Here is a 12,172-nt window from a genome sequence, read left to right on the forward strand (position 1 = left end):
CCCTGTTGCAAAAAAAACCACCCAAAAAGGCACCCCTAGAATATCCACTTAACTCATCTTTGTGACTGCTGCACGATAAGGATACAAATAAACCAGACGTGTCCATCCAGAAGGAAGCACCGGCAAGGCTCCCGCTCGCAGGAAACTGGGTTCTGCGCAGATGGTACTGGCTGACAGGACTGCTCAGGGCTCTGCAGCAGTTCAGAAGCCACACAAGGGCCTGCTGCCCCAGGCAGTGGAAGCAGAGAGGAGGCAAGGACTGCTTTTCCTTTGGACCCCCAGCAAGTGAAAGTCTGGGAGGAATCATTGGCTGCCCCTGTTCCCCAACTCCCAAGAGAACAAAGGCTAGCAGCCCCCTTCTCCCCGCTTGACAAAAAGCCTCCCCCAGCTCAGAAGAGTCTGCTGCCCATTTCATAACCATGTCTTTCCCAAGAAGAGTAAAGCCCTGTCTAAATGTACAGACATTAGCCATTGAGTTCTCACAAGGATGCCCCACCCCAGCTCTGTTACAACAGGGCAGGTCAGGAAGACCGTAATAACAAATCCTGTATGTCCTGGGACATCTGGCCACCATCGGGTTGCCCTCCCCCGTCCTGGAATGAATTCATGAGCTGCAGTGCACATCCTTAGCCTCTTGCGCATGTGTGAAGACGAGAAACGGACTCACCTAAATAGTTGTTGCTCTTCTGCATCTCTGTAATGTTAATTTTTGTGGCTCCTTGGGGAATCTCTACAACTCGGTGGTAGCCCAGGCTGGTGAGGGCATGCTTAAACACTCCCGACACCACCTGGCAGCCCGAGTTATCACCTCCACACACCCCACACTTATCCACGACTTTGTCGGATCCCAGGAAGTCGTCACAGCCAATGCTCTGAAAAAAAAAAAAGATAGAAAAGGTTTTGTAGCATGGAGCATCTGGAAGGAGTGGGAAGAGGCAGTGATGGCAGCAGGAGAGCCACCTGCTGGCCTCAAGCTGGCCTTCCTCCTGCCCTTGCTCCTGGGGCTGAGGAAACGGCTCAGTGTGCCAAAGTGCTTGTTGTACAAGCATGGGGTTTTGAGTTTGGAGCCCAGCACTTATGTTAAAAAAAAGTCCAGGTGTGGCAGTAAATGCCTGTAATCTCAACACTGGAAGGGAGAGGATGAGGCAGTCCTGGGGACTCCTAGTCTAGCCAATCAGTGAGAGAGAAACAGTTTCTGTAAGAGACTCAAAAAATAAGATGGAAAGCAACAGAGGAAAACGGCCAATGTCAACCAACCTCTGGTCTCCACAGGCACACATAAGTTGTATGCCCACACACCCACTTTCCCCTCCCCCTCTCTCTCTCCCTCCCTCCCTCCTCCCTCCCTACCTCCCCCCCCTCTCAAGTTCATGCATGCCTTCATTCAGCAGATAATTCACACAGCACCCACCCTAGTCTGGGTTGGGTGGCAGCCCCACACAATAAACAAGACAGATCAATTCAATAGTTCTTTTGGTCGAATTAACTGACCAGGAGGAAATGAACAGGAAAGGGGCAGGGCTCCTGGACTATGGAGGGTCATGCATGTCCCATGCTGGGAATTTCTTAAATCTCTTTGGGATCTCTTTGGGATCTCTTTAAATACTCCATTTAAAACTGAGGTTTGTCACCAAGTCTGTTCCACATTGCAGACCCTACCACCACGTGGATGCTACCAGATCTCCATCCCCTACCTCCCGCAAATGCTGTTTCCTGGCCCAGCCTCATGGGAAATAAGAGCTTGAGCTCCGAGTCTCCACTGGTAACTGTGTTTCTGGAGATCGGAGTACAAGCAGGTTTGCTTGTTTCTCTGAGGCACTTTCCCAAGCACAATGCTTAACGCGTCACTGCTCTGCACAGCAAGCTTCTAAAAACAGACTTCACCATACAGCCAACCTCATTGGTGGAAACTCTTGTCTAACTTGAATCTTATTCGCCCCCACCCCACAATCTCATCCCTTAATTCTTTTTCTGCCTTATTTCCCATCACCCACTCATGTTCCGGGTAGACAATTTTATTTTCCATTAAAAGTAAAGCTTTGGAACAAAATGGAATGATCTGGATTGGAGTCTTTCTCCCACTGCCCAAGCTGGCTCCATGGGGCTCACGATCCTGTTTCCTGATTTCAAGACTGCAGCTCACGGGTTGAGCAGAGAACTCTGGCACATTGCCACAGGCAGATGGAAGCAGGCAGAATGTAGTTCGGACGATGAATAAGATTGAGATTACAGGATTATTCACTGGGCTCTGGGGTGACAGAAGATGAAATCAGAATGGCAATTCTAAAACTTGAGACACGTGCTCACCGACACACAGGCTTCTTCTGGTTCTTGACTCTAACAGCCAACGTGAGACCACACTGCAGGAGCAGAGTGGTCAGCAGACCATTTCAAGTTCACTTTTGATTGCCCCAAATAACCCTGGGTCTATCCACGTGGGACTATCCACGTGGGTCTATCCACGTGGATCCTACGGGTCGGATCCCGTAGGTGGGGTCAGATCAGAAGGTGTTCAGTTTTGCTCCTGACTCTGACTGACGTCTTTCTGCAGGCACTGCAGGCTGGAGCCTTATTGCTTCCATATTCCGGAGTGCACATTAATCCGTCAGTAATCACTGGTCTCTCCACAAATAGCCTCTCTGTAAAACATTATATCTGATAACAACAGGACATCACCTCAATACGCTCGTCCGTATCCAATTAGCCTTTCCAAAATGTCATGTTTGCTACGTCTTTCTTCCACTTTAAAGATGTCTTGCCTTCACCCCCTGAACATTTCAGCAGAAAAGTCAGGAAGACGATAGCCACACCCTCACTGCCTTGCATCCACTTTTGCTTTGAAACAAGGAAATGCTGCCATTGCTAGAAGTCCTAGAGGATAGAAACCCTGGGGATGGGAAGATGGCTCACTGGGTAAGAGCAGCGGGTGCTCTCGAAGAGGCCCTGGGCTTGGTTCCCATCACCTACACAGAGGTTCACAACTATTTTTAACATCTGCTCCATGGGATCTATGTCCTCTTCTGGTCTACCTGGGCACAACATGCTTGTGGTTCCCATACATACATCTAGGTAAGCATTTATACACAAAAAATAAAAATAAACAAACCTAAAAGATTAATAGATCCTACTCAACCAAGGCGAATGTTCATGGATGGGTGAGATGGACAGTCTGATGATGGTGGGCAGTCTGAATGAGATATCCTCCCCATCAGTCTCAGGCATCTGAATAGTTGGTACCCAGTTGGTGGCTGTTTGGGGGAGGACTGGGAGGTGTGGCCTTGCTGGAGGAAGTACGTCACTTCAGGTCAGCCTGTTCTTTGCGTCCCGCTCACAGCTTGCTGCGATGTGAGCTCTCAGCTGTGCCTGGTGCCATGCTTTGGCTCTGCCATCATGGGCTTGTATTGCCCCCCCTTCCCCCCTCCCCCCGCCCCCCCGCAGAGCTATAAGCCCTCAGTGCTCCCTCTATAGATTGCCTTGCTCATGGTGTTCTATCACAGCAACATGTAACTAAGTTGACGGGTCCTAGAGATAGGTCATGGTCTTCTCTGTCTGCAAGCTCCGGTTGATTCTGGCTAACCCTGGACTCATCTTGAGTAGAGGGAACATACACACTAAGGCACAGAGGAAGGAATGAACAAAGCATCATGAGGCACCTGGCAGAGGCAACTTAGAGGAGGAAGGATTTACGTTGGCCCATGATTTGAGCGGGTACAGTTCTCGGTGCTGAGGAAGCCGTGGGTGGTGTTCGTAGTTGGGAAGTGTATGGCTGCCACTTGTTCACGGTGCTAACAGGAAGTAGAGAGCGTGCTCTGGAGGTGGCAGCCTCAAAGCCCTCTCCACTGACCCACTTCCTCCATCCAGGTCCCAACTTACAAAGATTCGAAAGCCCCCCCAAACTGTCACAACTAGTTGGAGACCTAGTGTTCAAACACACGTACTTGTGAGAGGCATTTTACATTTAAATTATAACATAAACTACAGGGTAGGGTGGCAGTGAGGGATGAAACCAGGCCAGAGACTCAGGCAGCCCCGAGTGAAGCGTTAGAATTTTAATCTACGGGATCAACAAATACCAGATGTTTAAAGAGATGGGGCAGGGGGGAGGTCATACTCAAGATGTGTTTTGAACGCAGTGTTGGCTGGAGCGTGGAGTGGACCCTACCTGTGTGGGGGTGGGGCAGGCCGACTGCAAGGTCACTTACAGAACTACTCTCATGTAGCTAGGGAATGGAGAACATTTCAAGAACGGACAAGAGGCCCCGAAGATGCAATCCATATGTCAGCCCTCTGTCCCAGTTTGGTCAGAATGGGATTCCCAGTGGGAAATCGTACAAACACACGCCACTTTAGCTGTGGTCACCAGGGGCACAGCTAAAAGGTCGCCTGCTCTTCTGAGTTAGCCATTATGCAAGACACTGCTGGACGGACCCCGGCCTAACTCCCAAAAAGCACAGCGCAGGCCCTATGGAGGGATCTCGACGCTGCCACTGCGGTCTTCCTGGCAGATGTCCACATAGCTTGGAGACTGGCTGTATAGTGAAGGGTGTAGCTGCACAAGAGACGCCAAGAGCTAACGGTGCCCCCTCCCCCAAACACACGCTGCTGTTAGTTGTTGGGTTCAAAACCGAAGAACATGGGTTTTAAAAATCTTTATGAGAGGATTGGAGGCCAAAGGTCACACAGACGGTCACAGTCTTGCCTAAGGAGTGGCTGACGGCGGTGACCCTTAGTGCAGAGAACAAGATTAAGGAGCTGTCACTAAAGAATCCTGGATGGAGCTCAGCCCAGAGGCGACTCTGCTGCGCCCCTTTTTCCCTGGGCTTGGGAAGGACCAACCACATGCTGTATCTCCCACAGTGGCTGTTTGAACATTAGACTCTACACGCAGCAAATGAATAAATATTTTAGCTTGTCTTCCTATTACAATAATTTCTTATTGTAAGGGCTTGTTATTTGCTTTTTGAAATACTTTGATTCACAAGAAAAGTTGTAAAAACAGGACAGAGAGTTTTGTTGACCTTCGACCCAGATTCCTCTAATGATTTACATCTCATTGTCAAAGCCGTGTGTACCACTGGCATCAGCAGGGCTAACTAAAGAGTAGACTATAGTTTGCCATTACTCATATATATCTCTGGGAGGGTATGGTTCTGTGAAATACTATCCTATGTGTAATGTTTCTTTAAAACAGCTGATATGCCCTGTTCTGACTAGGCTTAATTGTCAACTTGACCTAGCCTAGAGTCGTCCGAGAGAAGAAGCCTCAGTTGTGGGCTTGCTTAGATCAGATGGTCTGTGCGCATGTCTACGAGGGACTCTCGTGATCACTAACAGATGTAGGAGGGCCCACCCCACTGTGAAGCAACACTGTTCCTGGGGCAGGTAGGCCTAGGCTATAGAAAGAAATGTCGGATAAGCACGAGCCATTGAGGAAACTGGTAAGCGCCCCGGCAAGCAGCATTCCTCATGGTGGTTTCTGTATCAGATCAGTGCCTTCCCTGACTTCCCTCAACAATGGGCTGAGAGCTGGGTGTGAAATGTAAAGTAACCCCCTTCCTCCCCCTCAGTTGTCTACAGCCAGAGAGTGTTTAATCGCAGCAAGAAAGACCAAACTAGGACAGTTTACCTTCCCTATTCCCCCGCCCCCCCCCCCCCAAGAATACTGCCACATAATTGTTAAGTGTCCCTGATGTCATCCATCAGGACAAGCAGCCTGGAATGTGGGGGAAAGTATGGGGATCAGGAAGCCAGGGGCACAGTCCTACCTTTGTCACTAACTTAATGTGGGATGACAGCCAGGTCACTTCTCTCTACAAGGTGCCGGAGCCAATCCTAACCTGAGATATCAGGGGACAGTGGTGGCCAGAACTCTGGCTTGTGTATCAGGAAGCCGACCCACTCACATCTAACGGAGATGACTCTGAACTGGTGGCTTATAGCCAAACTCTTCCGGAGACCCCAGCAAAGTGTCATCAGCGTGCTCAAGATGAGCATGGGTGTGTCTGTCTGTCAGCCCTGGGTGCTGTCCTGGCTCTGTGCTTATGTGTCCCTGCTCTTTGGACATGCCAGTTGAGTTGGCGTTTTCGTTCTTTTGGATTTGTGACTGGAGATGCAGCAGTATTGACCTCTTCAGGCTGTTGGAAGGATCAAATGAGGAAACAGGAAGAAGAACTCTGCACTATCTTCCCAGAAAACACTGGGGTTTGTTATCATTGAGTTTATAGATTTAAATATGACTGAAAAATTATCTATTTTTAAAGTAAATCTTATTATCATGCAATCAGAGGACCCATCCCCACCTTTCTAACACCCCTCAACTAGAAATACTTTCTTCTTCAATTGGACAAATTAAAAAAAAAAAGGCTAAAATGTCAAAGGAAGGGAGGGCGCACAGACCCTCCAAGACAGCTTCTTACGTAGCTCCTCTATTTTTACTGTTCAAACAGCCTCTGCTGATAACAAGCAGAGCGAACATCTGCTTCCCACCACCCACCACTAATTTATGGTCTCCACTCACCGAGTACTGCCTTTCAAGAGAGGTATATCTTGCTGTTACAAAGGTGACTGGACAAGTATCAGATGTTCTTAGTATTTTTCCAGTGATTTCCTTCGCAACACATTGTAGGAAAATTTTACATATTGCAAGCCATCATAAGAGAAATTGCTCGGGAATTACCCTCAATTGTGTGCCAGAATTAACCTAAATGAGATTTCCTGAGGGAAATGAGTAATCTGGATGACATATTCGGTGGTGAGCTTCACAGGGAGGAGGCTCAGATCCATCATGGCAGGAAGGGTGGGGCCAGGCGTCCAGATAGTGGGGTTGGGGGGCGGCTTACACTTCTCTAATGGGAAGCAGGCGTTCTCTGTGTGCTTCACAAACACACAAGGCAGGGCAATCTCAGCTGGCTGGCTAGGTGACCCTGAGAGGTAAAACATGTAGCTTTAATAAGCGTGCCATTACAGCAGTGTGGGAGAATATTTTTTAAAGCGATTTGGAGCTAACACCAATTTTCTTGTATTTATGGTGAGCTAGTTTGTGGAAATACATATGGCATCCAAAACTTTTATGGATGACATTCTGTTGAAAGAAGTCTTCTGCATATGATAAATCAATCTCTCCCTCTCCCTCTCCCTCTCCCTCCCTCCCTCCCTTCCTCCCTCCCTCCCTCTCTCTCTCTCTCTCTCCCCCCCCCCTCCGCACCATGAGGAATGTAGATGAAGACCACCTTCTTGGAAAGCAATTTAGCAAGCTATGCTGCTTCAAGCGCTGCATTCCTTTAGGAACTTAGGCAAAGGAAATGATAAGAAGTGAGGCCAACAATTTCAGGGTGATAAAGCTCATCACAGTGTTATTATCAATAATAGAAACATTGGAATCATTCTTAGTGTTCAACACAGGGAAACGGTTAAGCAATGTACAGACTTCCTAGGATGGGTCTCTCTCTCAGTGTTATTTTTATTAAAATGTTCTTGAAGGCTGTGCTTGTACCCCTGGCCCTCTGGATCACTCAGCAAGTTTTTTGAGCTAATTACAATAGAGTGCCAATGTGGTTTTAGAGCAGAGAGGGCCATGAAGTGGGACCAGAAACGGATCTTGCTTAGCATCTAACCTGAGCTAGCAAACCACAGCTTCCAATGCAAATCTGGCCCAGCCCTTGTGTTTGTAAATAGAGACCAATCCAAGCAAATATTTCGCTTATTTACTTAATGTTTATGTCTGTTTGGGGGTTATCACAATAAGGCTGGGTACTAACCCAGACAGTCTGGCTCAGAAAGACTAACATATTTATAATCTGGCTCTTAAAAAAATTCATACCAATATGTGATGGGCACATATTCCTGTGAGGCAAGATCGAGGCACACGGAGTTGCTCTCAATTGACCTTCATTGCCCCATCCTGAATCATGTATGCCCTCTTTGCGATGTTCTCATCTGGCTTAATTATTATATATAGACTGTAAAAAGTTATTATCTAAGGGCTCAGCTAGTAAAGTGCTTGGCACATAAGCACTTTGAGGTCCACTGTGCCCTCCCTTCCTTTGGCTGTGTCCGCCATCAGCTTATACGAATACCCTTGGCTATGTGCATTTCCAGGTCACTAAGCAGGATGGGAGGGAGATTTGTGCTTTTTCACAGGCTTCTTGGTAGGCGATTTAAAATGATTCCTTTTCTTGGAGACATTCAAGGAGGCGAAAGATGCTGCAATCTGGGATCATTTGACCTGTTAGGTCACTTCCTGTTTACTGTATCTTCTTCCTTCTTTCTCAACTTGCATCCCAACCTCCTACATGACAACCAGTCCAGTCAAAAAAACAAAGACAACAAACACAGCGCAGTCACTCTTCGGTTTCAAATGGAAAAAGATGCCTTTGCAGAGCTCCCATCTGTGATATTTATAAGAGGGGGCCAAGGTGGAGAGGAGGCAGGCTCATAAATTCATCCCCCGAGGAGCCCAGTCCCCCAAAGCAGTGAAGGATCTGGAACCTTAGCCAAGTCCTAGGGGGCAAAGGGGTAATCTCCAAGCTGGAGGAGTGAGGACTTCCTGCCCAGACCTCTTCTCATGACACCATGGCACCCTCCTCCTTCAGGCTAGGTTGGCTGTTTCCCTCATCAAATAGCCTACCTTCTTGCCTTTCTTAATTATGTCCCTTTGACCAGCCGAGGGAAATTTTTATCTACCACTGGGACAGTAGCAACTCTTTGTAAAGGGCAGGATGCTCCTTTTAGAATGGATGATCTCATTGGCTGGGGGATGTGATCCTGAGGTCTGGGGATCAGCAGAAAAACTATGGCAGGAAGATGATATGACAACGGCTGGCTTGCCATAAGGCCACATGGTAAGGACTGGCTTCCGGCTGGAGATCTGGCTCAGTGGTACAGCACTTGCCTAGTGTGTGCGGGGGCCTGGGTTTGATCTCCAGCGCTCAAAACATACCATAAAGAAAAGCCTGGACTCCAAGGCTGGCAGGAAGCGGGGAAGGGAGAGGAAAAAAGTCAGGAGAGAAAACAGGAGATGGTGGAGAAGCCACCGAGATGCCCTGAGCGGGCGGGAGAGAAGCCGGAGGGTGGTGACCTTGAATCTGAAGTTCACCTGCTGTGACTTACAACACCTTCCCTTCCCAGCTCTGCCAAATTGTCACTGAAGTCTCCATCTAGGCTTATACCTACCAACCTGCCTTAAGAGTGCCTGCTTCACTTCCTGTCCCCTGTCCAGTTCCATAATCTGAAGAAAGATGTCTCCCCAGGGGCCTGCACTTCTGAGAGTCTTTCTCTAGAACCATGGCTCCCCACCTAAGAACATTCCCAACATACCACAGGCCCACGGGTGGCCTTGCTACTTGCAAAATGGCAGCATTGAAGAATAATCCACTGACCTCCTTTGAGGTCAGTAGGACAGGCAGGCGAAGGTAGCTTGTTCAGAACTGGCACTGGGAAGGGGCTGGCCTGTGGGTACAGTCCCCCGAGACCCCACTTCCATTCACACACCATTCTCAGGTGGGGTTTGCTGCCAGAGCGACAGCAGAGTTGCAATGCCACCGTTCATACACTTGGATGTTGTTTTGGGATAATGGTGAATAAGGCTTCCGGAGATTTCTTTTTTAAAATTACTTGTTACTTTTTTTTTCTTAAGATTTTAAGATTATAATCTAATTATACAGTCTACCCTTTCAAGGAAATTTCTTATAACTGTTTTTTTTAAAACATGCATGTGTATAAGAGTTTTGCACGCATGTCTGTCTGTGCACCGTGTGTGTGTGCGGGGCTAACAGAGCCTGGGAGAGGGTGTCAATACCTTGGAACAGGAATTACAAATGGTTGCGAGCTGCCATGTGGGTGCTGGGAATCGAACCCAGGTCTTCTAGAAGAGCAACCAGTGCCCTTAACTACTGAGCTGTCTCTCCGGCCCCTTCACTTTGTTTGTTGACACAGGTTCTCACTCTGTGTCTGGAGCTCAGCAGTTGGCTAGAGTGGCTGGCAGTGAGCTCCAGGGGATTCTCCTGTCTGCCTCCCATGTGTTGGGTTACAGACACTGTTAAGAGACAGTTTTCTGGGTCCAGGCATTGTTGGTGGGGTCAAGCCTGAGTTCACATTCCTAGGCCCTGGAACCCAACTCCTGCTCCTTCAGATATTTCCTGTTTGTCTGTTAGCCAGTCAGGAGGTAAGAGGGAAGTTGCAGCTATCCTGTGATCTAAGCTAAGGCACACAAGTCATAATGTGTTGCCATGGTAACTTAATTAACTGTGTGCAGCTTGCCCGCTCCTTCGTGCCCTTATCACTCCCAAACTCTAGGCCAAAGTCAAAGAGACAACATGGCTGCAAGGGTCCTGAAGCCAGGTGACCTGGAAAGGCCCAGTCACCTACCTTTACTTCCTTGCTCAACTTCTTGTGTCAAAATATGATTGGGTCAATGCAAAAACTCACTGTGCTCCACCTCGCCTTGTGTTCCCAACTTTTAAAAATGTAAAATTTCCCTTCGAGGATGTGGCTCAGATCCTGAACTGTGCACAGAAAAGAAAGCTTACATTTTGTTTTTTGGTTTTTCAAGACAGGGTTTCTCTGTGTAGCCTTGGTTGTCCTGGAATTCTCTTTGCAGACCAGGCTGGCCTCGAACTCACAGCGATCTGCCTGCCTCTGCCTCCTGAATGCTGGGATTGGCGCACACTTTTAATCCCAGCACTCGGGAGGCAGAGGCAGGCTGATCACTGTGAGTTCGAGGCCAGCCTGGTCTACAAAGCGAGTCCAGGACAGCCAAGGATACACAGAGAAACCCTGTCTTGAAAAACCAAAAAACCAAACCAAACCAAACCAAACAAAAGAAAAACAAAAAGAGAGAGAAAGCTTGCATTTTAAGCTTCTGCCTCAAAAGTGAGTTTTCTTGGCTTCCACCCTGCACCCAACAATACATACCGCTGTGCCAAGCTTTTGTTGTCAGGGTGGCGGATTTGAACTCATGCCAGGCACTTTGCCAATGAAGACGTCTCCCTAGCTTTTATTTCTATTTTTCTGTTTTTTGTTTTTTAATGTAGGTTTGAATGTGAATTTCACATTTTTCTTGGAGGCCAGCTAGGATAAAAACCTCCAAAGAGAGGGCCGAGATCACATCGACTTAGGAACAGCAAGGGAGGTCGTCAGAGGGAGCGTGTAACACAGCTCGCTGGATCACAGTCTTCACAGAAACTGTAGGCGGAAAACAGGCAGAGACACAAGGAGCCCTCAGCCAATCGGGTGGTAGGAGGCCTCAGGAACAGACGGGGACAGTTCCTGACTGGAGCCCTCACCATGTCCTCAAACTCTCACGTCTCTCCTTTTTTTTTTAATTCTCTGCTGAATCTTGAGAGGTAGAAATTGCTCCTCCTGCTTCTACGGAAGCTCAGGGAAGGTTTTATGTCAGAGGTCACACAAGGGAGGTGACTGTGAGGTGCGAGGGTGGGTCTTCCGGCTTTGAGCCCAGGCTCCTCCTCTGCTGGCTGGATACTAAGGACAGTGGAAATCCCTCTTCCCCACTAAGAATAAGACCTGGTTGCTAGTTGCACAGGGGGTGCACCATCCTCGCTTACTTTTCCTGCGCTGTTTTCCAGTTCTCCCCCAAGGCCCTCCCACATAGGCTCAACTCCCAGCCCGAGGCCTCCGCTCCCCCAAGGACTGACTATGACGTAATGGCGTCTTCTATAGCTTCCCTGTTTTCCACCTCTGCAGTGCCCGTGCCTCCGGTGGAGGGACACGCATCACACAGCCCTGGCTCCTGTGCTGAATCTCATAGGTCCCAAAGTTCTCAACGAACCAGTGGCTAGTTTTCTCATGTGTCTTTCTGGGAATGGAAGCTGCCAGCTAATATTTATAACTTAAGAAAAAGACACTAGGTTCCTTGGGAGATGGCCCGATCCAAGAGCTCACTTTTTCAGGCTCTGATGGCTACGGAATTAAAGACAGGTCCTCCCTCTCCTTTCTTCTAGCCACACACACATCCCATGTGAACATTTATTTAACTAAGGTATAGAGACATTGCACATCATGAGTTCTCAGAAGGAAGACATTTGGCTGAAATATTTAAACATGAAGGCTCCTTTCTACAGCTTTCTAAGGATGGCTAAGAACAGGGCTAATCTGTCAAACTCAGTGTGTTCCATAACAATAACGCAGGTGGCATCCAGATGAATAATACTCAGCC

General features: G+C 48.3%; 1 protein-coding gene across 3 annotated transcripts in view; it reads right to left on the bottom strand.

The window, feature by feature from the left end:
- Nucleotides 1-12,172, bottom strand: part of THSD4 (thrombospondin type 1 domain containing 4) — a 555,462-nt gene that overhangs the window by 87,287 nt on the left and 456,003 nt on the right. For all 3 annotated transcript variants that reach the window (XM_084782532.1, XM_084782533.1, XM_084782534.1), the window contains one exon: nt 668-872. In XM_084782532.1, the coding sequence (XP_084638658.1) occupies nt 668-872 (205 nt within the window). The remainder of the gene's footprint in view (nt 1-667; nt 873-12,172) is intronic.

This window comes from Acomys minous (assembly GCF_964271855.1).
Source record: "Acomys minous genome assembly, chromosome: 5".
Lineage (NCBI taxonomy): Eukaryota > Metazoa > Chordata > Mammalia > Rodentia > Muridae > Acomys > Acomys minous.